The sequence below is a fragment of the Scardinius erythrophthalmus genome, assembly GCF_964197995.2.
Source record: "Scardinius erythrophthalmus genome assembly, chromosome: 23".
Taxonomy (NCBI): Eukaryota; Metazoa; Chordata; class Actinopteri; order Cypriniformes; family Leuciscidae; genus Scardinius; species Scardinius erythrophthalmus.
Window position 1 is genome coordinate 8,628,555 of NC_138243.1, and position 27,537 is coordinate 8,656,091.

At 37.3% G+C, this 27,537-nt stretch overlaps 1 protein-coding gene across 1 annotated transcript; it reads right to left on the reverse strand.

The window, feature by feature from the left end:
• Positions 1–24: 24 nt before the first annotated feature.
• slc27a4 (solute carrier family 27 member 4) lies at positions 25–27,245 on the reverse strand. Its single transcript, XM_081353685.1, has 13 exons — positions 26,895–27,245; positions 24,059–24,220; positions 20,748–21,142; positions 18,996–19,154; positions 17,401–17,470; positions 17,184–17,275; positions 16,826–16,935; positions 15,049–15,258; positions 14,591–14,717; positions 12,076–12,213; positions 11,821–11,985; positions 6,784–6,930; positions 25–2,359 (listed from the first exon to the last, which is right to left on the reverse strand). Exons 2-13 carry the CDS (start codon positions 24,217–24,219, stop codon positions 2,202–2,204), a joined length of 1,932 nt encoding a protein of 643 aa, XP_081209811.1. The 5' UTR covers position 24,220; positions 26,895–27,245; the 3' UTR covers positions 25–2,201.
• Between the last annotated feature and the right edge of the window lie 292 nt (positions 27,246–27,537).

Sequence of the window (27,537 nt, forward strand, 5' to 3'; positions counted from 1 at the left end):
AATAAAGCTCAACCCATGACAAATCATTGCACCATTCTTTTACAAAATCATTTAAAAAAAATCCAAGGAAAGGACGAACAACAGAATAAAAACAGGAAAAGGTTAAAGATGGAGACAACTGCATCTGATTGGCTGACTAACCAATGACATCACTGCTGCACCCTTGGCTAGAAGTATCACTCGAAGACAGAATGACGTGTACAGCTGTGTGGCAGACACTTCATTCCAAAAGAAAAATATATTTTGAATGAATAAAAAAAATGAAGTCCTATTTACATTGTTGTACTGAATTTCATTTATGCTAATTCTAATGAAAAAAATGTCCTGACAAGAACAATATTTCTTGTCATTACCTACACAAGCATATATATATTTTTTTTAAGTAAATTCGATTTTTTGTCATTACGGTAATTAGAATGAGATCTTACTGTCATTACAATAATAAGAATTGGATTATTGCCATTACGGTAATCAGAATGAGAAGTTGTCATTATAGTAATGGAAATTAGCATTTTAGTGTCATCATGGTAATGAGAATGAATTTTTGTTGTTGTTATGGTAATGAACTAACATTTTTTGTAACGTAATGAGTGACATTTTTAATGTGAAACCATTTTTTGGCATTATGGTAATGAGAAGAGATTTTTTGCATTACAGTAATGACAAATCCTTATTTTTAATAATGGAAAAACATTGCAAAATAGGCTTCATTATTTTTATGCAAAGTATAAATCTTTTTTTACATTTATTTTTTGGTAAAGTATGTTCTTCATGATACTCGCCCATATAATGTCAACAAAGTTCTATGTTTTCCCACATATGTGCCGTACGTTAATTTATAGTGGCCAAAAAAAGTGACTGGAGAAAATCAAGTGCTGTCTCACATAATCATCTCATCACACGTGCACACACACTTAAATACTTGCTACGATATAAATAAATAATCCGCTGTCAGTGGGCGAAGGAGAACAGGAAAGTTTGCAAGAGAAGATGGCGCAAAATACACATGGAAGGGAAAGGATGCCCATAGATGTAGTGCCGGACACTTTGCATGATGGGAATTTTTAATGGGAGGGGAGTACAAGCTAGGTCTAGAAAATGAACTAGCTGTTTAAGAGACGTCCAGGGTCAGTTAGAGTAATGATACAGGGCAAGAGCGATAACACTACGTACGTGGTGACCTGACAGTAAGGCACAGTGCTCTGTTTGCATCAATCATTCATGCTGCTGAGAGAAAAACTAAAACCCAGGTGACAGATAGCCTACATCACTTTCCCTTCATTCTACTCTGCTTCCGTTCTCTTCACGTCAAGAAGCAAAGACGTTTTTTTTAGGTCTGGCGCCACTTTGCAGATGGGGATGTTCACTCTTTAGCACCAGAGTAGTTTACTACTTTCATTAACCTCTATGCAAAGTCCACTATAGTGTCCTGTAGGAGGTCCTCGCCCGGATCTGAACGGTCGTCACGTCTAGCAAATCGAAGCGAACCCATGAAGCCCACTCTGCACAATGTCGCACCGGGCTGTTCGGTCCACAGACATTAGCGAAAAATCAGCTTTCGTGATTGACGCTGCACATTAACGTCCGGAGAGGTAAAATAGACACAGTAGCAGTGCGATCGTGGATGTCTTCAATGCAGCATATAGATTCAGATCTTGAAAATGATGAGCTATTCTACAACTTAAATATATTTGGTGCACATTTAAATAAACAGCATTGATCAAGTCATGGCAGCTGACAAGTGCGCAGCCAGTGCTGGGTTTGTATTGCACGTCGATCCGCATGGTTTGGTGGCGCATTTACGATGGCAGACCCGTCAAAATGAACGCGTGTCAGTCCCGAATCCTGTAGCCAGACGAGCATTGTGCAGCTGAGGCAAAGGGAAAGCTTTACCATTTGACAGACGTGTAGTTGGTCCTTGTGCCTTTCCTTGCTGTTGGTTTTTTGTATTCTTGTTTGCTAAATTGCTTAATTTGTTGTTTTGTTTTCAAGATGGCTGAACACCACCTCAGTCCCATCTCAGTTGTAAGAGAGGTGGGCTATGAGAATGAATATGGGGCTTGAATAAGTGTCCAGAATGCGTTCCTGCGGCCCCTCACTGTGTTTGTTGAGGTAACGAGGGGCGGGGTGATGAGGGGGGTGGGGTTTGAGGGCTGTTGAAGGCGGGGTGGTGAGGGAATGCGTGGAGGTTGGCAGTAGTCTCATAATTTCTGCTTTCCTGAGACGATGCTGCGATGGAGCTCTGCGTTCAGCTCCACATATTGTCCCTTAGTGCAGTCCAGGAAGTAGAGTTTGTCAGAGACGACACTGGGGTCGAATCCCTCCCGTCGCATGTCTGTCTTCTGGAATTTGAAAGTCCCTGAAAGAAAACCACATGCTTAGCATTTTATACTATGCACTGGCGCACTGCACATCTTTTGGCTCAATTATCTGTATTGCCCCATATATCAAGTTAAAGGGTCCATAAGTCATTTTTTGTACAGTAATTTTTTTTTCAAACTTTATGGCGCTTTTCCACTGCATGGTACGGCACGGTTCGGCTCGGAACGGTTCGACTCGCTTCGCTTTTCCACTGCGTGGTACGACTCGACTCGGTACAGCACGGTTCGGTTCTCTTTAGCTCGGTTGCTTTTCCATTGCAGTTAGTACCGCTTCAAACTGGGTGGGACTGATCGTTATAGTTGCCGCCTCTACTGCCATGACATCATCGTAAACACGCCACATTTCAAACGCACAACACAGGGGATGGTGCTCTTGATTCTCGGCATGTTGATGTTTTTAAATTAAATTAAACGTTCTTATAATGGTTTACTATATGGAAGGAAAATTCTTAACGTGTAATTAAACGTTGCGTTCATATTCTGGGCTCATCTGATTTTTTTTGTACATAGCATAGCCTACTTTGTTATGATTTTAGTATCATAATGATTAATAAATGCACGCACAATTATCCGTGAACTTGATTTGAACAAATGCCTTTCAACTTGTGTGTGCAAAATTCAGAATTAAATGAATGTTCAGCAATCTTTACAAATAGAGAGTCTAGGCCTAATGTACTGTTTTAAACTAGCCTACTGCCATTAAAAAAGCGCATTTAGTTAATGTTATGTTATTTTTTCCATCTGCCTATATGTTGATTATGAAAAGTGAACAGCACGAGTAGAGACATGGAGCGAGTCGGACATAATTTTGACCACTTCATTAAGTTTTGTTTTGTAGAAAGCCTTTCTCTAAAGTGAATTTCGTTTTGTATAAATTGTATCTTAATATTAATATTTTTTTCATCAAACAATTGATGAAAAAACATCACATCCTCAAATACACAAAGCTTGAAATGTCTTTAAACGAAATAATTCAAAACAAAAAGAAATGGGCTACTCTCTTATAATTCATTATGTGCATTTCTCTCTATAGGCGCGTTTACTACGAATATGGCGATCGTCAACTTCATCTTTGCCATGCACAGACACTGACAGAAAACACTATTTTATAAATAAAAATCAGTGCACGCGTTTAAAAAAAAAATAAAACTTTAATTGTGATCATTAAAATAATTGAATATTAAATATTTTGAGGCCAAGTTTTGCTCATTTATTAATAGTATATATATAGGCTATATTTAGGCGTAATTGTATTAAACTGAACAAGTGCAAAATTCAGCATTCAATCAAATATTCAAAAAGACTTAGGCTAATAATAATGTTATTTCAACATAATATCTCGTTATTTCGACATAGCCTAATGTGCGTGCAACAAGCAAGATGTGCATTTGTAAATCCGGGGATGCGTGCATAGATTTTTATTTATAAAATAGTGTTTTCTGTCAGTGTCTGGCAAAGATGATTTTGACGATCGCCATATTCGTAGTAAACGCGCCTATAGAGATAAATAACATTATTATTAAGTATTTTTGAATATTTGATTGCTGAATTTAATAAATTTAAAACTTTAATTGTGATCATTAAAATAATTGAATATTAAATATTTTGTGGCCAAGTTTTGCTCATTTATTAATAATAATAAAAAAATGTGTGTGTGTGTGTGTGTGTGTGTGTGTGTGTGTGTGTGTGTGTGTGTGTGTGTGTGTGTGTGTGTGTGTGTGTGTGTGTGTGTGTGTGTGTGTGTGTGTGTGTGTGTGTGTGTGTGTGTGTGTGTGTGTGTGTGTGTGTGTGTATGTATGTATGTATGTATGTATGTATGTATGTATGTATGTATATATATATATATATATATATATATATATATATATATATATATATATATATATATATATCCTATATACACACACACACATCCTCAGCACATGCGTTAAAAATTATCTGGCGCCGCCCCTGACTGCAAGAAACAGTTTGCAAGAAACTTTTTAACTGCAAGAAACTACAGCGTTGGCTGTTGTCTACTGGCTATTTAAATCTAGCGGGTTTGTCTCGTGCATGGTCTCGTGTCGCAAATACAATGACACTGGTAGTGACGATTCTGTCTGACCAATCAGTGATCTTCAGTGTTTTCATGTCACATTTTAGTATCGGTACGGTACGCTTGGAACCTCAACAGAGGTGGTACCATTTAAAGCGAGCCGTACCGTACCGTACCGTACCATGCAGTGGAAAAGCGCCAAAGCGTGCCGTACCGAACCGAGCCGTACCGTACCATGCAGTGGAAAAGCGCCATTAGATTTTGTTAGAACCTTAGACTGTATATGTCCCCCAATTGTCATATTTAATGTAACCCTGAACATGTCAGAGTAAGGCTGCACCGAAATGGGCAGAAGGTGTAATATAACTGGCCTCTGGCCATCATCTGCACTGTCCAACATGTCAAGTTCAAGGGTCTATCATTTAAAAAAATACAGTACAGTACAAAACATTCAACCTTTGGGTTTTGTTAGAAGATTAGACCGTATGAAGGCCCAGTGTTTTACAGAGTATCTGCAGAGTGTTTAAAATGAAACTTTAAAACCTGCACAAATAAAATGAATACTGTATGTCCAGGCAGAACAAACCAATACAAATACAATCTCAAAATAAATAATGCATCTCAGATTATTTTACCTAATTAAACAGGATGTATATGATATGTAAACAGGATATATATCAATATTATATCAATCAGTATATCATACATACGCATTAGATGTTGATAGATAATGGATTTTTCTGATATAATAATAATAATAATAATAATAAATAAAAAAATTAACGTCAGGCAAAAAAAAAACATTTAAAAAAAAACATGCTAATACTAGTAAAATCTATATACTGCATTGCATATTCTTAAGGGTAAAGAAGCCAAATTTAAAAGAGTCTGGAGCCCCTTTTTAATATTTATTGAACATGGTGATATTAAAAATTTAACAGAGGAGGATCAAACTGCTTTTTTGTTAACTTGCACTACCAAAGTACATATCGTAGTAACCCTTTGCTGGTTTGTTGTTATGATTTAGGCTGTGTAGTCCCTTGTGTTGTGTTTTTTTAATTAATGTACATTGTTAATTGTGAGTGTTCACAAAATCTAAAAAAAAACAGCATTGAGAAAAATAATAATAATCTATATACAGAATAATGTTATTAATCTTTCCTTCCTATGACATGGTGGAATTAAACACCAGATACAGTTTGTTTTGTGACTAAAATACCAATAATATCCAGAAAAAATGAAAAAGCAGTTCTTTTCATTTTAAATAAGCCTAAAATACACCAGAACTCTATGCTCTCCTACTAATATGCACTCTTACAACCATCTACAACATATTACAATATAAACACCACAACATAAAGTGTCATAATTCATCAGTAGTAGATCATAAACAGTTGCTTAATATAAATATGCAGTATTCATTGATTGTGAACTGACCTGAAACCGTGAGCCTGTAGAACGTGCAACACTGCTGCGATTTAACTTTGAACGTGCAGTGCTCACATTTATTTCATTAATGTCCCCCTGTAGTCAACTGTATCCCTGAAAACTCACCTCTGATCACCAAAATTACACATTTAAACGTTTTTCCTTGAAAAAAATTCTTCATGACTTAAAACAGCTTGAATGTAACTCTACACCCTTCCTTCATTCAGTATACACGGCTCTATGAATAACCAAATTAGCCCCGCCTCCACTCACTCACACCAGCTCAGAAATCCACTTACAACAACGTATAAGGTAGTTTGTGATCAGAAACAACCGCATTTTTGAGACTGTCTTTGGTTCAGTGCAGTTTTAAGGAGAAAATACTCAGCAATGGTGTTGACTTCTGAATTTGCACTTAAAAACACCACATAGACATAATAAATCGATTTTTCTCCACAGGGGGACTTTAAATCACAGCCTTTTGAAGTTTAATGATTACATTAGATAATATCGCAATACCTGTTTTTTTCTGTCCACAAATTTAAGATATCCTAAAATAATATTTAAGACTTATGCTATACTATTTAAGTTATTTACGACTTTTTATGACATTACCTTTAATCAAACTGAATGTGAGACATTTTAAGGATCCATAGGAATCCTAGTTATATTTAAAGGAAAATCAGCACTTTAAATCCATTTATGGGAAAAAATGCTTTAGATATGGACTCAATGTACCGTTGCATAATTTAAGGTTAAATGGAAAGCACCAATAAGTTACTGGTGAATAAAACCTTGGCACATGGAATATTTACATTTTGGGTTCCGTTCTAAAATAGGACAGGATTGTTTCTGTGATATCAACAATATTCATCAGACAGGGGTCAGTTGGCAGACTGTGGGCTGTCTGAGGCTGAGATTAGACGTGCCATATCTCACCTGTTTTGTTCACTTCTGGCAGGAAGCGCAGAAACACGGGCCGGGCATAGGGCGGCAGGGCTTTCTCCAGGTCCCTGCTAAACTTCGCCAGGTCTGAGCTGTGGTCCGGGTCTGCTATGGCCGCCATCCCTGCCTTGCCTTCAGCTCCTGAGGAAAAAAAAAAAAACGTCCATATGAATCACACAAAGGCAACCTCATGCGATGCATTCTCAGCACTGCCACAAGAGGCGCTATACCCACCATTTGTAAAAACTGCTCTTTTTCTCTTCTGTTAGTTTTCTCTTTGAGGTCAATTACAGTAATTTAGCAAGTTGGTAAAAGTTAAAAAACTATCTGAATAATAACATCAGGCTTAATGGAGGCACAGATGTTTGAAAACAAAGGCGGGATCACATTAGCCAAATTTCTTAAAAATGACATTTCCCAGATAAAAACACAGTTTAAGTAAAACCAGATTAACACAGCAAGGTTTTTGCCCATTTTTCTGATTCGGTTTGGTATGTGAACACTTTAATTGTTGTTCTGCTTTTTCAACATTTGCAGTCTTGGGTGTGTCTGTTCATGCTAAAGTCAAGGCTAAAGAAAACCCTTATGATTTGATGAAAAGTTTTTCTTGAGTCATTGGTTTACTGATTTGCATTTAGACTCTTGAAACATTTTAATGGTTATCAGCGTATGATGTACACGTACACCTACATGTTGTAGACCCACAATTCCAGACTTGCTGATGACTTTGTTTTGAAGGTGAGAGTGTATTTTTCAGCTGGCAGTCTCAAATGTAGAGAGCTATTATTCAGCACTCTGCCGCCATATCTTTATAGATCTAGTGTAAGCAAAACCAGAGCCAGGCCAAGAGAAGACTTTGTTTGGCTGTGTATTCCCAGAATCCTTCAGGAGCTGCTGTAGTCAGCTTTGTTCAAATTAATTATTCTCCTCTCCACAGACTGGCTTGGCACCCGGTGATTCATGTTACTTCAAAACACTTAAAAGGAACAGTTCACTGCAAAACACAGTCTTTAGAGATGCTCTCTTTATTGTTACAAGATCATTTTAACTTGAATCTTAAATCGTATCATGTGCATTTATTTCTTTGCCAATTAGTCGTGCAATCAGGGTATCTGCAGGGTTTTTAAAACTAATAACAATATATAAACTAAGGGACCGTTCGGTATTTATGGAAGGGGCCACCGGAGGAAAATAGGGGAGGGTCATGTCTTTTTATTCTTTGTTGAGGGGAGGGTCATCCAACTTTTTTTAGTCTAGGGGGAGGGTCACCCAACTTTTATATTCATTAAAACAGCAACATTTCAAAGTGGCTTGTTTCGTGCTATTTTTTCCATTTAGCTCCATGTTGATCTCGCGTTATCAGCCCCCCTTCGATATCAGATGGGTCTGACCCAACAAAAATCCAGTTTGGCGCTGTTTGACAGTGTGCGCTTCAGTTCGCGCTTAGAAAAAGTGCATCATGTCAGAACAGAATGCCAAAGAAATGTTTACCCGGCAAAGCTTTAAAGCACGAGCAAATAATGAACTTTTGTTAAGTGCACAGTGTCCTGTGAGTGTAACTCTACCGCTGCATTAACATGTGATGTGAACGTACGTCGAGTTTAACAGTATTGGGACTGAGGCGCCAGAACTGCTGATAGAATGTGCGCTGTAGGGCGATACTGCATATTTTAGTTTCCACTCTTATTTTGTTTCCACGATGTGTAAGATGTAGGGCTACCACCAGCCGCGGCGCTACCATTGGGCCCGGGTGGGCATTTAGGTCCGGGCCCACCCATTTTCTATAGCCTATGGTTTTGTACGTTTTTTCATTCGGATCTATTTGCGGTGATCGATCCAAATTCTAAACAAACAGTTTACATGCTTCGTCCTTGTTACATTATTCATTAAGATAATAACTAATAAATGCACGCATAATTATCAGTGAACTTGATAAATGTTGCAGATATGCCCGCGTGGTCACTTGCACTGCTCGTAAACAGGAGCGCATCTCATCCTAACTTAACGAAACTCAGCATATGCCTCACATACATGAAATATATCTTAAGAAAGCTTGAAATGTCTTTTTAACAATTTAAAACGAAAAGAAATAGGCTACTCTCTGGTTATGTAATGATGTGCATTTCTCTCTATAGGCGTGTTCACTACTACGGAGATGGCGTCAACTTCATCTTTACAGCTGTTGTTGCTGTTAATAAACTAAAAATAATAGGCTTATAATTTTATTAAACAACAAATTAAATGATTTTTTTATTGTATTAAAAAAGCAACAAAAAAATCCTGTTTATCAATATTGTGTGTGTGTGTGTGTGTGTGTGTGTGTGTGTGTCGAAATAATTTGTCCGCTGCTGCTCAAAAAAAAAAAAAAAAAAAACGGTCAAAAACCCCACTGTCAGTGTTTTGTAAGGAACAGGCAAATATGTTCAATATAGCAGGAGACATTTTAATTTTTTACTAATAAAACAGTTATTTTTTATGTCAGTGTCAGCTAGACGAAGTTGACGACTCGCGATCTTCGCAGCGCTACCACATCTTTAAATCACTATTAGTAGGCTATTATTTAAGTTAACATAAAATACATAGACCTACACCACAAAAACTAGTTTAGGATAAATTCGTTAAAACTGGGCGATTCCAGTGAATGGACGTGACATTTGCAGTCAAAACTTAAAATAAAAATTAAATAAAGATCAGCCTCCACAGAAAATTAAAATTTATATTATTTTCATTTTATTTTTCGTGTTTGCATTTATGTGAAAAAAAAAAAATGTTACGGACGTGACAGTTCTCCATTACGCACGGACATGACTGCTCTGAACGACTTTAAAAATTGCACAGAGACCTCAAACAGAAAGCACAAAGCCTTTCTTTAAAGTGAATTTCGTTTTTTTTATTAATTTTATCTTAATTTTAATCAATGTTTCATCTGGATTAAATAAATAAGAAGTAAATATAGTAGAAAATAGATAATCATGACACGGAGACGCGGGCGAGTGAACTGGACTCTTGTCTCATAAATGAACCGAAACTCAGCGTAAGGTATTCTACTTGCCTCATAGACCTGAGAAATATATAGAAAGCCTGAAATGTCTACATTTAAACATGCAAAACAATTCAAAACGAAGGAAAACAGACTGCTTTCTCCTTATGAAATGTGCATTTCTCTCTGGCGCGTTCTGAGACGATCACGACGCATCGTCAACTTCATCTTGCAGTCGACACAGAAAACACTTGTTTATTAAAAACAATTAAAATGTCTAGCTATATTTGACATATTAATAATCATTACTTTTGCCGGTTCTTTGTGACAGCTTTTAGATGCTTTATTCGCAACGCCACCCACATGTTGAGCGCGTCACACCGCATCAGCACCGAAAACATGATTTTTTTTTTCCAAATCTAAAATAAAAAATCGTGATACGAACCGAATCATAGGTTTGGTCTATCGTTACAGCCAGATGAGAAAGCAAGATTTTATGGTTTAAAAACAAACAAACAATCTGAACATCTTTGCCAAGCCAAACTAGTACAGAATTAGGCTAATCAATAAATTATCGGGGAGGGTCGTTCCTTTTTTCACAATCATTTTGGAGGGTCATAGAAAAAATTATTGCTGGCGAAGGGAGGGTCATGTCTTTTTTGACAACAGATCTCAAAACTCCTCCGGTGGCCCCTTAAATAAATAACGAACAGTCCCTAAATAATAATAATAATACAATTAAAACCTTATGAGTGGGGTGGGGTAGTCTATGGGTAACAACCAAAACTGGAAAATGACCACGATTGAAACTTAACGTTAAGATTATAAAATGATAAATGATTTCATAATTTAAACCATTTTTTTAAGAAAAGGGATGAGTCAAATCTAAAAATAATATTATAATATTAAAGATTTAAAAATAATAAAAAATTTAAAAACCCGTAGGGATTCTGTGTAATTAAGATCGTCGCAATTTTTTTTTCTTTTCAATGTACTGCTTAGTTTAAAAATTGTTCAGGTGCTTTATAAATATATATTTTTTTAAATAAATAAATAAACCTCTTCAGCACGAAACTCCTGCCGATTTTTTTTTTTCCTTCCACTTGAAGATATAGTCCCTGATGAGTAAACTCTATGCGTGCTGCAGATTGATTAAGATTCTTAAAGGGTTAGTTCACCCAAAAATGCTAATTCTGTCAGTAATTACTCACCCTCATGTTGTTCCAACCCCGTAAGACTTTCGTTCATCTTCAGAACACAAATTAAGATATTTTTGATGAAATCTGAGAGCTGGATCACTCCTCCTGCAGGCTTATGGACACTATAACTTGCTGGCCCAGAAAATGTATTAAATACATTGTTAATATAGTCCAAGTGACTCCAGTGGCTCAATCTTAAGTTTATAAAGCGACGAGAATACTTTTTGTGCGCAAAAACAAACAAAAATAACGACTTTATTCCACTTTTCATTTCCTTCTCTCTGGACCTCGAGTCTTTTTACGTAGTGTAATAGCGTAGCGCGTCTGTGTTACACGTCACCACGTATCACACACATGACCAGAGTCGCCCAATAGTGAGCCTACGTGGTGACGTGCAACACAGACGCGCTACGCTATTACACTACGTGAAAAGACTCGAGGTCCAGAGAGAAGGAAATGAAAAGTGGAATAAAGTCGTTATTTTTGTTTGTTTTTGCGCACAAAAAGTATTCTCGTCACTTTATAAACTTAAGATTGTTAATATAGTCCAAGTGACTCCAGTGGCTCAATGTCTTTAATAAATTTTCTGGGCCAGCAAGTTATAGTGTCCATAAGCCTGCAGGAGGAGTGATCCAGCTCTCAGATTTCATCAAAAATATCTTAATTTGTGTTCTGAAGATGAACGAAAGTCTTACGGGGTTGGAACAACATGAGGGTGAGTAATTACTGACAGAATTTGCATTTCTGGGTGAACTAACCCTTTAAACAGGATGAAATGTCATTTGTGGAAAGACAACGAGAGAGAAAGACAGGATAAAATCAAACAGAAAAGGTGGAGAAATGTGCCGTTACCTGGCACCTCAACTCCATACACCACCACATCTTTCATGTCCAGCAGACGGCTCAGAGTTCCCTCCACCTCGGTGGTGGACACGTTCTCTCCTTTCCAGCGGTACGTGTCTCCTGTGCGGTCTTTGAAATACATGTAGCCATAGTCGTCCATCTCCAGCACGTCCCCTGAGAGAGGAGAAGCAAACAACTTCTATTATCTAGCTGAGTGTATGCAAGCAAGAGTGCGGTTGTGTAAAGTGTTTCAAAATACAATACCTGACAGATATGCACTGTCTCCCTTTTTGAAGACATCGTGGGCAACCTTCTTATTAGTGGCTGACTGATTGACGTAGCCGTCGAATCGTCTGAGGGGGTCGTTCTGAATGATTCGGCCAACCAACTGACCAGGTTCTCCTGAGAAACACAGTAAGGAAATGGACGATAAATAATATTTTTGCATTTTCTGTAGTGGTCGACTGATATAGATAGATAAGATTGTTTTATTTAATGCCATGTCAGCATCTAAGGCTATTTTCATGGCAAAAATTCAATTACAAAAATACAAATATCATATAAATACAATGAAACCAAGCAAACAAACACAAGTAGTCATATTATATATTTTTTTTTAAATTAACATATGATAAAAAATCCAAAACCTTTTCAGGCATAATCTTACTAAATAAATCCTTAAGTGAAATAACTTCATATTAAGAGTTGTATATCAGTCAATATTTGGCAATTTTAAATTAAAGGCAGAGGGCCGATGAGTTTTTGTGTTTGGCTGATAACTGTAAGAAGCGGGACTTTTATTTTGACAGCGCTAAGGTGGTCAGTGCCTGAATGTCTTAAGGCAGGGACATACCAAGCTGACGTCAAATAACTAAAGGCGACGGATGCTGACTGTGTTGTCTAAATATTAATAAATATAAATCTGTTTATTTTACAGGTTTATTTTTTTAAGGTGAAATTATTTTTTTATATAAATATCCATATGAAGTTATTTTCATTTTTTTCTGATTTAGTAAATATTAAGTCAAATTAATTAATTAACTAATTAATGTGTGTGTGCACACTTGTTCAACTGCTCGTTAAAGCAACACTAAGGAACTTTTCCTCTTCGTCGCCCTACAGGTTGGAAGCGGAATTGTCCATTACCGCTGCCGTAAATAATTTCGCCGCCCGCAGCCGACTGTCCCACGCACGCTCGCTGTTTATCCAGCACCGGCTTTGGAATGAACGATGTCCACTGACAAGGTAGAGTATGTTGCATGATTTCATGAAAGTATGATATATTGCGACATCAGAAACAAAGGAAAACTAAATAATGACTATTGTAACGCTTGCCGTAAAGCAAGTCAAATTTGTAGTTTTCTTATGTCTCATTCGAACTACAGAAACGCGACCCGGTTTGGCAAACTTGCATAGTGTGGTTATAGCAGATATAGGGCTGCAAAGCAAATGTAGAAGTGCCGTTCACCCTGTTACGACTTGTTGAATCACTGATACGATTTTGGAAACATTATTTTAAGGTAAAAAATGTTCCTTAGAGTTGCTTTAATGCAAACATCTAATCAGCCAATCACACGGCAGCAACTCAATGCATTTAAGTATTGTAGACATGATCAAGAAGTTTATTGTAGACATGATCTGCTGAAGTTTAAACTGAGCATCAGAATGGGGAAGAAAGGGGATTTAAGTGACTTTGAATGTGGCATGATTGTTGGTGCCAGACGGGCTGATCTGAGTATTTCAGAAAACTGTTGATCTGCTGAGATTTTCACACACAACCACCTCTAGGATTTACAAATAATGGTCTAAAAAAGAGAAAATATATGCTGTGCCTTGTTCTGTTCTGTGCCTTGTTGATGCCGGAGTTCAGAGGAGAATAGCCAGACTGGTTCGAGCTGATAGAAAGGCAAGAGTAACTCAACTAACCACTCATTTCAACTGAGGACACATCAAACATTAAAGCAGATTAACTACAGAAGCAGAAGACACACCAGTGACACTCCTGTCAGCTGAGAACAGCAAACTGAGGCTACAATTCACACTGGCTCACCACAATTGGACAATAGAAGATTGGAAAAACATTGTCTGGTCTGATGATTCTCGATTTCTGCTACAGCATTTCGATGGCCGGCTCAGAAATTGGGCGTAAACAACATGGATGAAAGCATGGATCCATCCTCCCTTGCATCAGCGGTTCAGGCTGCTGGTGGTGTAATGGAGTGGAGGATATTTTCTTCAAACACTCTGGGCCCTTTAGTATCAATTGAGCATCATTTAAACGCCACATTCTACTTGAGTATTGTTGCTGACCATGTCCATACTTTTATGACCACAGTGAATCATCTTCTGATGGCTACTTCCAGCAGGATAACATGCCATGTCACAAAGTTCAAATCATCTCAAACTGTTTTCTTGAACATGACGATGAGTTCACTGAACTCCAATGACCTCCACAGTCACCAGATCTCAATCCAATAGAGAAGCTTTGGGATGTGCTGGAACTGGAGATTCGCATCATGGATGTGCAGCCGACAAATCTGCAGCAACTGCGTGATGCTATCATGTCAATATGGACCAAAATATTTGAGGAATGTTTCCAGCACCTAGTTGAATCTAATCCATGAAGAATTAAGGCAGTTCTGAAGGCAAAAAGGGATCCAACCCGGCACTAGCAAGTTGTAAATATCAGAATTGGCCATCAAAAAAATCCATATCATCAACCAATAACTTTCTGTCTGCTCCCCTGTGTACGAAGCACGAATGTGAGCAAGTACTGTACCTGGACCACATGGGATACAGACTCCATCGGGTCCTCTGATAAGCTCCATGGTCTCCTCGTCCACTTTGACTAAGCGGATGGGGTAGATGTAGGGAAGGATCCGGCTATTGAATCCACAGGCCCCCGTCTGCAGTCAAAACATCATATGTTTGTTACAATCACCTCACACTCTTCAAAACTAAATACTGTGTCGAGCAAAATAAACAGCTAGGTGCATTTTCAATCAGCAACATAAATGGCCCATAACCACCTGTGCTTGATTACTGAACATATTGTAGATGGCCTTGTAAAATGGTAATGGTATGGTAATACACAACACTAATTGCTGCAACCCTTAAAACCCTATATATCCTTTTCCGCATGCACTATCCACTATTGTGTGGGTTTGCAAGTATGTGCTACTCAAAAAGGCTGTTTACAGACACTTAGTCTAAAGGTGTGCTTTTGTTAGGACAGACCTGGTTGTCGAAGTTGCCCAGGCTACAGTTGCACTCGGTGGCGCCGTAGAACTCTGCGATCTGTGGTATGTTGAAGCGGTTGGTGAACTCCTCCCAGATGGACCGGCGAAGGCCGTTTCCGAGGGCCATGCGGACCATGTGTTGGTGCTCCATGTCCTTCTTTGGCTGGTTCAGCAAATAGCGGCAGATCTCGCCAATGTACTGCACGATCTGAGACCAAAAATGATATTTTAAAACTCCATCAAGCTACATTTCACAACCATGCAACACAACTACAATTTGCAATCCCACAGCTATAACATTAAAGCTGAGGTCTGGAAGCCCTCGGTAAATTTACTGAATGTAAAATATATTGAATATGATTTTGTTTGACTTTGTCTATTAAACCTTTGACAAGTAGCCTAGGCTATGATCACAGCGAACATTCAGATCTGCGTTGGCGCTGCCGCTGATCAAGAGAGAGCAGTTGTCATGTATAGGTATGAAACAGCTTCACAAACAGTCTCTTCAACCACACAGTATCATTTTTTCTGTTTTCCCAGATTATCACAGAAGTAATGGGATGAAAGTTCGGATATAAACATTGATGTATACGGTAGCGATCAAAATAGAGCAAATCATCTTTGAAAGTAACTTAATGCTTCAAATAAAGGTGGTATCAATTACACCAGTAGGTGGCGACAAGTTACTGTTAAATATTTATAATTTAATCATTCATTCATGTTTCAAAAACTCTGATTCATACAGTAATTAAACAATGAAGTCTTTATAAGTAAGTAGTAAATTACATGTTATTTTGTAGAATCGTGGGAGAATCGTGATATCTATTTTTTTTTTCTCATTTTATCCAGAATCAATAGATGACTTCCATTCATTTCTGTGAATCAGTTCATTTAAACAGAAGTGGATCAAAACCTTTCATCAAAGTTATTCATGAATTTTGAACAATACCTGTTCTTGTCTTAGGACAACTTTGATTAACTTTTTTGATCAACTTCAAATGTTGACTACTGTACTTGAATAGAATACTGCTGGTTATTACGTATTGCTATATAATCAACATGTAAATGCATGTAAATATATAAACAAATTTTTTTTATTTTTTTTTGACAAAATGTATTAAATTTGTCCACCTCCAAAATGTCTTTTCTTAACGCGCTGCAACTGAAGGAAACACGTGCCAGTAAAAAAAAAAAAAAACACCAACAAATTAAGAAAACATCATCAGTTTGAAGAATCTGAGTAAATGAAAAATTCACAGATATCACATTTTTTATACACTATCATTTGGGGTCGATATGATTTTTAATGTTTAAAGAAGTCTCTTCTGCTCACCTAGGCTACATTCATTTGATTAAAATGTTTTAAATTTTAAATAGTTTTAAATTTTCACATTTTAAAATAGCTGTTTTCTATTGTAATATATGTTAAAATGTAATTTATTCATGTGATCAAAGCTACATTTTCGGTATCATTACTCCAGTCTTCAGTGTCACATGATCCTTCACACATCATTATAATATGATGATTTGATGCTCAAGTAACAGTTCTGATTATTATCAATGTTTAAAAGAGTTCTGGTGCTTCATATTTTTTTTTGGAAACTGTGATAAAACATTTTTTTCAGGATTCTTTGATAAATAGAATATTCATAAACAGCATTTATTGATCACTTTTTTGATCAATTTAATACATCTTTGCTGTAATTTGCTGTAAAAACTATAGACAAATTAATTTCTTGTATATTCCATAATAATCCATATATTCCATTACTCACCGTGCAGTTGTATTTGATACAGTCATCCCAGAACTTTGATGCACTGAACTTCTTCCTGATCACCACAGTCATTCCATGGATCAGGCACTGGCCAACTCCCACTATGTTTCCTGCCACAGAGAACAACTCTGACCTCAGAACAAACCTATTGATTACTTCCAGATTAAAGACTCACAAATAGTTGGTTAAACCAATAAAATATAAACAAACTAAGTTATTTTTCTCAATACAGCATTGGACTCAAGGATCTTATGTAGACATCCATCAAAACAAGCCACAAAACTCTAGCCTGAACCAGACTGTGACAGGAAGTGCACATATCATGAAGGTGTAGAGCAGCCTGTGTTCAGTGATGTACCTGCTGAGTGGTAAAGTGGTAAGCAGTCATAAAGCACATCTTCAGACTTCATTCTGAAACCATAGTACACCAAGGCAGCCATGCGGTAATACCTGAGGAAAGAACGCAGGAAAGACAGGGTGAAAAACAGGGAGTTTGATTCATTGAGAGAGAAAAAAGAGAAAGCAAGGAACGAGAGACTGAGAAATTGAAAAAACGAACACTGTCATACACTTACCGGCTATGTACAACGATAGCAGCTTTTGGCATCCCAGTGGTTCCCGACGTGTAAATGTAAAAAAGGCGATCTAGAAGCAAAGAAGAAGAAACAACTATGGTTATGTGATTTATGGGCCAGATTTACTAAGAGCTTGTGCCAGTCACTAGTCAATTACTATGAAATACTAGTCAAATTGACTAATGCACTAGTCAATTTACTGGTATTTGCACCATTTTTACCACCCCAAAAAAGCATGCCTTAACCTATTTTGACGCATTCGGTGTTCTTTAATTTGTGTATTGTCAGTAGATCAGGCTCAGAACTTTCCACTCCCACCGGCACTTTATGGGATTGCGGTCTCACGCTAAATTGCAAATTTGCAATTTCCAAGCAATGCTTAATTTTGTTCAGTCTGTGGTGTAAAAAGGTCGCATTAGCAATTAAAGGAGAACTCCGGTCAATTTTAACATTGAGCTCATTTTATTGTACATTTGGAGTGCTGTCAATACAGAGAACAACGACAAAAATCGGTGTTGCCTACACCGAGTTATTCTATTTTTAAAATTTGCACCCTGTTGACTTCAATGGGGCAATGTTTAAACCTGCTTTTAGCCTCTTAACATCCTTGATGTGTCATTACAAGTGCACAGAAAATGTGAGTGATTCCTTCTGAGTGAACACGAGTGGATCTGACTGCGGTAGATTTAAAAGATATGTATAAAAATTATGTTATTTAAGCCAGCGCAAATACCTGTTTACATCCTGTTTTTCGGTTGAAGTCCAAAGTAGTCGATTGCCGAGTTCATGCGCGTGATCATTGGTAACTAAACCTATGCGCGTGAACTCGGCAATCGACTACTTTGGACTTCAACCGAAAAACAGGATGTAAACAGGTATTTGCGCTGGCTTAAATAACATAATTTTTATACATATCTTTTAAATCTACTGCAGTCAGATCCACTCGTGATCACTCAGAAGGAATCACTCACATTTTCTGTGCACTTGTAATGACACATCAAGGATGTTAAGAGGCTAAAAGCAGGTTTAGTACTTGCCCCACTGAAGTCAACAGGGTGCAAATTTTAAAAATAGAATAACTCGGTGTAGGCAACACCGATTTTTGTCGTTGTTCTCTGTATTGACAGCACTCCAAATGTACAAAAAAATGAGCTCAATGTTAAAATTGACCGGAGTTCTCCTTTAAAGAAAACACACTTAAGCAAAACATGGTCAGGTCAAAGTGTCTGAATATTTGGTCCCACATTTTAAGACATTTTACTGGTAGTCACTGTATGAAGAATTTTTGGGTGTAATATGTCACAGTTTACTTTATTTTGCTATCTTCACTTACATAAATGTAAGACATCGTTAAATGTATATATATATAGTGTCCTGCACCCGCTAGTAAAAAAATATATAAAAAATTATATCTGGTGTCCGAATAATTTTTGGTTTGACTGTGTGTGTGTGTGTGTATATATATATATATATATATATATATATATATATATATATATATATATATATTATATAAATATATATATATATATATATGTGTGGACAGGAGCTCATAGGCCTTAAATGGTGGCAAGTCTCTGTTTCGATTATCTTGCCTGTGAAGCTGCGATCTGGTTGTCTGGGCTGGTTTGTAGGCGTCTCCTCCAGCAGCGGCTCTAGATGCTCCGTCCCTTCAGGAACACGCTTAGGGTCCCATTCTCCAGAGCAGAACAGCTTAACAGTCTTTCCCATGGAGCTGTGCACCTCACACAGCGCTGAGACATTTAAAGAGCGAGAGAAATACGTGAATACATCACAGACACAAATAATGCAACAAAATGAGCCTAGAAAATCCTTCAGCGAAAGCACAGGACAAGCAAACGCCCGACAATGTGAAATCAATAAGAAACGAAGCTGACTCAACATGGCATGCTTTATGAGTCAGTATCCAATTACTTAAGAGACAACTAGGAAACCCAATTTCATTAGGATTGTGCTGCCTTTCGTGACCTCAGGAACGAATACTCTTTGGTGCAATGACATTCTTTCACTATGAGTTACACGCAGTGACCTCTGCCCAAGATAAATATTTACTCTATGCTACTCATTCATTGTTTCTCTGGAGTTCACACACTAATCTTTGTCCAAGTGCCACTTCCTTATTTTCTTCTTGTGGTGTGTCACTTTTGCTTGCAACACTTCTGAACCACTGCCTCAACTGATACTATTGAGGCACATTTTATTCATAAAATGCAAGCCTTATGCTTAAAGTCAATTTGAAATCAACTGACACTACTGACATTAAACTACACATTCTTGGTATATCACTGTGTAAGATGCACCAGTGTACCTCATTAAAAAAAAAAACACAACAATTGTTTTTTATTTAGACAAAATGTATTAAATCTATCCATCTCCAAAATGTCTATTCGATTGATGTCACCAATCCAATTTTTTTCTAAAGTACCTGACTCCATTTTGGTGTGTAATGAACACAATCCAATTAATTCCAGATGGATAAAATGAATATCCTACGGTGGCCGAGAGAGCTTAACTGCAACTGAAGGAAACACATGCCAGTAAAAAAAAAACACACAAAAAAACATCAACAATTGGTTGCGCTGTGAGTATTTGCAGCTTGTTTCTATATATTTGGTTGCATTGTGAGTATTTGCAGCTTGTTTCTATATATTTGGTTGCATTGTGAGTATTTGCAGCTTGTTTCTATATATTTGGTTGCATTGTGAGTATTTGCAGCTTGTTTCTATATATTTGGTTGCATTGTGAGTATTTGCAGCTTGTTTCTATATATTTGGTTGCATTGTGAGTATTTGCAGCTTGTTTCTATATATTTGGTTGCATTGTGAGTATTTGCAGCTTGTTTCTATATATTTGGTTGCATTGTGAGTATTTGTAGCTTGTTTCTATATATTTGGTTGCGCTGTGAGTATTTGCAGCTTGTTTCTATATATTTGGTTGCATTGTGAGCATTTGCAGCTTGTTTCTATATATTTGGTTGCGCTGTGAGTATTTGTAGCTTGTTTCTATATATTTGGTTGCGCTGTGAGTATTTGTAGTTTGTTTCTGTATTGGGATGCGTTGTGAGTATTTGTAGGTTGAATTTGTGGTTCAACTGATTCACTGTTTCGAAGCACTGGTGGACTTTGGGAGTTTAATACGCGCTTCAAAAAGACAATTCATTATTTTAAATTTAAAAAGAAACTGCCTCCGTAACAGCCAAATGCAGTTAGCTACATTTGTTAGTAGCAGCATGGCTACTTTATCAAAAGCGTAGCTTGACTGTGGTTTAACTGCTATAAATTAGGAGTAGTTTCCTCATCTCTGATAACGATCGAATCACTTCTCACCATCTGTAAGCTCACTGCCGAACACCACAGCTTTGGCGCTGGAGATGTTGACACAGTGAACCAGGGCCTCCAGTCTCAGGTTGAAGTTGATGAGCGCTGCCTCCACTCCGATCTTCGCCATGCCCAGCCAGAGCCCCACGTACTGAGAGCGGTTCTCCATGAACAGGGCCACCACATCGCCTTCCTTGAAGCCCCTCTGGAGAAGAAGGTTAGCCACGCGGTTGGAGTAATCGTCAAGCTCCTTGAAGCTCCATTTCTCGCCCGTTCCTTCGAAAATCAGAGCCGTCTTGTCACCGTATTTCTTGAGGGACTTGGCAAACAGTTTGGGAATGGTGTTGCGCTCACGTAGGTGCTTTTTGACATTCAGCTTTACCCTCAGCAACACACTGGCTGCACTGTAAAAGAACACAAAAGAATTGATGGTATTATTCCGGACACTTTTTAAAACATCTACTTTGAGTTTTGGGTGAACTCTTAATTAAAATAGATACACTACTTTTAAAAGTTTGGAATGATTAGGATATTTGTATGTTTTTAAAAGAAGTCTCTTCTGGTCACCAAGGCTGCATTTATTTTAATTAATTTTTTTTTTTTTATTGTCAAATATAATTTATTCCTGTGATCAAAGCTGTATTTTCAGCATCATTACTCCAGTCTTCAGTGTCACATGATCCTTCACAAATCATTCAAATATGATTTGATGGTCAAGTAACAGTTCTGATTATCAATGTTGAAAACAGTTCAGCTTCATATTTATGTGGAAACTTTGATAAATTTTTTTTCAGGATTCTTTGATTAATAGAAAGATCAAAATAACAGCATTTATTTGAAATAGAAATCTTTTAAACTTTAAAAATGTCTTTACTGTCACTTTTGATCAATTTAATGCATCTTTGCTGAATAAAAAGTATTAATTAATTTAAAATATATATGTATATTTTACTTACCCAAAACATTTGAATAGTAGTGAATCATGGTCATGCACAGCACAACGGTTTTAAACATTGATAATAATCAGAAATGTTTCTTGAGCATCAAATCATCATATTAGAATGATTTGTGAAGGATCATGTGACACTGAAGATATATTCACATAGAAAACAGCTATTTTAAATTGTAATAATTTTTCACAATATTACACTTTACTGTAATTGTGATCAAATAAATGCAGCCTTGGTGAGCAGAAAAGACTTATTTCAAAAACATTTAAAAAAAATTATTATAATTATTCCAAACTTTTGACCAGTACTTTACACCATTTTGTACATTTAGTGTGTGGGTTTAATGCATATAATCATCTGTTTAATGATAATGATAGTTATACTGGTCTCATCAACTTCTTGCTTAAGTGACAAATAAGAAATCTGTAAGTGGCAGGAAGTAGTTTGTGTGTGTGAGTGTGAGCACAAAAACAATGTCACATTGCTAAAAGCAGTGATCCCTGTCCCATAAGAGTTCTTACATCCATTAACAGCTATCCTAAAAGCCTCCATCCTCCAATCCAGGCACTTAGAGTAATCTGTGCTGTAGGAAAAGATAAACCCACACCTCCAGGACCTGAAGTGGAACTGAACTCCATAAGCCCCAGCACTTGCTACAAGAAGCGGCAAAACTGTGATTGTTAGCAGAGGTTTTGCCTTGTTTGCTCATCAAACATAGAAGTTCAGGGGGAAGTTCAAGTTCAAGATTGAAAAACTTGAAAAGCAAAATCAGGAAAAACAGGGTGAACCTGCCATGAATAACCCAGAAACCCACTTCAACCACTTGTTCCTCTTAACAAACTCGTAGCTCGTAATACAGGAATGTGCGGTTATAATTTGTTGAGGAACTTCTTTAAGGGTGGTTAAAGGTTCACACTTTTTTTTTACATTTTTTTTTTTAGGTTTGCTCATTTTCTCCAGCCCCCCCTCCAAAAAAAAAAAAAAAGTGTTCACATTTTAACACCGAACCTAAATGCAAAATGCTCTCGCTGTGTGTGTGTAGCTACATATGATGGTATTTTGAGGAGCTGAGAACTCGTGAAGAGCTTATAAAATGTGTAAAGGAGTCAAAACAGCATCAGGAATCCCTCCGTCACACACATGAAGATCTGCTGTGAGGAGACGCGGTTCTGTATTATGTGATCTTAAAACCACCAATCAGGTTTCTTTTACAAAGGTCTGTTAAGAGTGTCAACATTAAATGGATAGTTCACTTTGAAATAAAATTTTGGTATGTTTTAGCTTACCTCAAGGGCATCCAAGATGTAGCCTTGGTGTCTTTGTTTCCGCAGTAGTTTCAATTTTGATATTTTTAGGTCAAACCGTTCTTGTCTGTCAGTCATATAATGCAGGTCTATGGTCACTGTCTCAAAGAGCATGCACAGAGAAGTCCAAATGAAACAATTCCCCATCGTAAGTACACATTGATGGCATAAGACACGAAACGAGCGGTTTGTGTGAGAAAACATCGTTTTATAATGACGTACACGCACGAGAGATCACTTCCGGCGCTTGCGCAGACTAAGCCAGACTAAGCCGTCACACAGCAGGAAGCGTGCGCGCCCTCAGTTCACTTGGACGTGTGCTGTGTACAAGAGGTAAAAACGATATAAATACTGTTTGTTTTCTCACACAAACCGCTCGTTTCGTGTCTTAGGCCATCAATGTGTACTTACGATGGGGAATTGTTTAATTTGGACGATGGGGAATTGTTTAATTTGGACTCTGTGCATGCTCTTTGAGACAGTGACCATAGACCTGCATTATACGACTGACAGACAAGAACGGTTTGACCTAAAAATATCAAAATTGAAACTACTGTGGAAACAAAGACACCTACATCTTGGATGCCCTTGAGGTAAGCTAAAACATACCAACATTTAATTTCAAAGTGAACTATCCCTTTAATGAAAGAAAGTACTTTTTTTTTTTTTACTTTTAACACGTTTTTACTTTTTTAACGTTAATTTTTAACTTGATTTAAAAAAAAAAATTCTCAGAGTAAAAAAATATTACAATTTTAGATAAATTACGTTTGACAGACAATGAGCTCTGACATACTTCGAGGGTATGAAACTCAATACGGTTTAAAAACATCCAAATAGTTGGTTAAGAAAATGTCCAGAATGTGCAGAGCTGGAATATAGATGAAGTGTGGAAAGCTAAAACAAGATAGTTTTGATTTATTTGACTTTTTTTGTCACTACAGAATTTCCATACTTTCACTTGTGTGCATTTCAGAGTTTTCACTGAAAAAGTGGAAAAGTATATTCATATTATAGAGTATATAAAAAAGCAAGTTAAAATGTATATTATAACATATAAACTTACTGCAAATCGCGATATATGGTCTTTGAAAACACATGGATGGACTTCCATCCTCCAGAACCCAGGTAGAAAATGAGAATGGATGGTAGGACCTGGAACCAGGACAGGCCGGCGAACAGCCTGAGAACGAAGAGAAGAGCCGTGGAGCACGCCAACCGCAACATCCTGACAACACACACAACACACACAGCACAGTCATTCAGACAGCAATTTCAACATTTCATTATTGCATTAACATTTTATTGGGCCTTTAAAAAAAGACCTTGATAAAAGTTATAACAATCATTATAAACCTGATAATTACAATGGTTGATATGCAGAACTCTTGCCTTAAATCGACAGATTCTGAGATTAACAAGATACTTAATCATATCAAGACAAGAGAGAAAACAGATCTTTGACCTTGTAAATGTATGTTAAAGGTATACCAGTCCAGAGTACTCGTATTATCTTACTCGAGAGAAGTCAGTGACTTAGGTTTCCAGATGTGTTTGGACAGTAAATCAAACATTTGTTTTGAAATATTTATTTAAATGCTGCTGTTCATCACACATTTAATATATTATGCATATGAAGGATATCATTACACATAATGATGGAGGATAACCAGTTTTTATGTTTCCATATTTCTGATGACCAATGAAGATGGATACAAACAAATGTGATAATTATATATATATATATATATAAATAAATAAAGGTAATTCATTAAAATGCTCCTTTACATTAAAGTGTATTGACATGTTTCAAGGCCTTCTTGTCCACTAAATCACCTGTAAAGTAACTAGGGTGGATTGAATGTCAGGCAAGAGAGCTATTTGATCTGTACGATCCTTTCCTACAGCTCATCTGAATGCAGCAGAAGCTTGACCTGCTGAATTACCAGTCACATCACATCACTCTAGGGCCAGCTATATAGGGACACCAGGGCTAGTTGTCACATAGGAAAGCTGCCACAAGGGCTTTCTTGCACTCTCTGTAAGTTTGTGGTTGAATCCACAAATGTATGTTTTTTTTTAGCAGTGGTTTTGTTCCATGCTTTCAAACATCTAGTTCAAAACAGGAGATAAATATGAGTTGTTTTTATCTACTATTTTAATCTGACAGCCTAAAATAAATTAACTTAAAAACTCACGGCGTACAGTATTTGCAAACACATAGATGGACAAAATTACCATATTTTTTTGGTAATGCACAATACAACCACTCTCAGGTGGATATCTAAACTATATAATTAATTTTGATTTTTTTTATGAATTATTTATTTATTTAGAATTATGCAGGCAACTTAATTATACAATTTATTAATTTATCAATTTCTGTTGAACAAAAGTTTGTAATCTTGTCCATTGTTACAGCTTCATGATTTTTTTTTTGTTTGTTTCATGTAGGTTTTACTGTTCAAATTTGCAGGAAAAGACATTAAATAGAGTTTCCATTGTGACAACGAACTTACCCCATATAGTGTAACAACAAGCCACGTTGTTAAAATAACTGTATAACAGTGGAAATAAATAAAATGTAAAACACTATGCATTCAAGAATTCTATCCAGAAACGAAATCAAAACCTACTCTGGGAAATGTTCACTGGAGTAAAAGTGTGACAACTAGCCCCGGTGTGATTCACCTATAGATAATACGCCATTTCATTCACATATTCTCACTCTAATGACGGACAGAAGCGATGTTGACACATCGTCATATCACCACCACCATCATCATACATTTTCGATACAGAAGGGAAATCCAACAATGCGCGGCTGTGTATCGTGAAGGATGCTGGGGAGAATGGTATGCATGGTAACGTCTGTTCGGTCCTGTGACCGCGTGGTGTTGTAGCGAGACAAAATGATAGACGTGCTGGGGGTGCGGATGGCTATTTAAGCAATGCAGAAGAGCCATCATCTCAATCATTACCGCAGAGCCCTAATTCGTTGCTCCACCCGGAAACCTGAGCGAGCACATTGGATTGTACAGCACTAAAGATGACTCATTTCCGCGATTCGGCTCTTTCGAACAGTTCATTTCCAAGATTCAGCGATTCTCTTACGCCATGAACACATCACACGTTCGCGGTATTACATCCTTTTGCTGTTTAGAACACAAATATAACTTGCATTTATTTACAATAAACAATACTTACATTTAATCTGCATCTCTCAGTAATGTTTTAGCCTCTTCATTCCGTTTATTATAAACAACTTTCAAATGTGTGTTGATAAAACTGTAATGCAAACAATTCAAATACGTTTCTGTGGTATTTCTTGTGTTTTAGGCTCATTCTGAATCGGATAAAAAAGAGTGAGTCTGTGAGTTGTTGATTCCAGAACCGTGAACGAACAACTCAGTCCGTTTTAGTGATTCGGTTGAAACGAACGAGTCGTTGGAGAATCGAACATCACTACAGCACTGCAGTAACGTTACACTGAGCTTCACTATACTGATACTGTTACAATCACAAGATACATTATGAGGATTTCACACATTCAGACTATACATTATAGTATGTGTCTATACGACCAGGTTTACACAGTAGTAGGCCTATATCAGTAACGGTTATGCTGCGTTATTTGATGTGCGTGTTTTATATATTTAAAAAAAAAAGCCCAGTGCGGATATCTGGCATCCTATATCCCTTTATCTGGATTATCAGCAATAAACTGTAACATATGACACCGCATCCATCAGCATACGTGAACAGGACACAGTGTGCGCTGAAAATGCATCTTTAACTGGCAGTTGACATCTGCGATCATGACGATTAATGATACAGGAGATGCCGGAAATGGACAATGGCTAAAATATTTGGCATGTAGGTGTCTGTGGTCCAGGAAATACCTTAATATTGGTCTCCGTGGTCACAATAACGTGTGTATAATGGCAGAAGGGGAAGCTGTTCCGTACGATCCCACCTTGATCGGCTTAAGCGAAACCTCCACCGCGTTTACCTGCGCTGAGACGCACGCGCCGGTGTGTAACGGCCGCACGCCTGCCTTTTACCTACCGCAGCTTCTTTGGTAGACTTTGCCCCCGTTTATTTCATTTTTCATTATTATCTGTTATCGCTTCATTGTAACGATGGCTTGTAGCGCTGATAATTCCAATGACCTTATAATTTTCTTACTTGAGCCCGCCTTCTCTCTATTCGCCGGTGCAGTTGCGTATACATTGATTGACAGCTCTTTGAACCAATGGCGTTCTCGGAGCGCTGCGTTTGCCTCAGTAAAGGCGGGACTTAAAGTCCTGTCAGGGAAATGTGGCTAAGCCAGCGAATCATCACGACAGTTTCCGCCCGGTAGTTGCTGCAAAGCAGCTCTGCAGGTCCATGAGGCATGATGGTGGAGGAGGAGGAGGGCTTTTGTCAGATATCTGTCCGTCTGCTGGTCATTGTGATGGCAGAAATTAAAATTATGTAATGCATATGGCATTTTGAATGAGACATGCTTCTTACTTGTGCATTGGAAATTACTATAATGGAGAC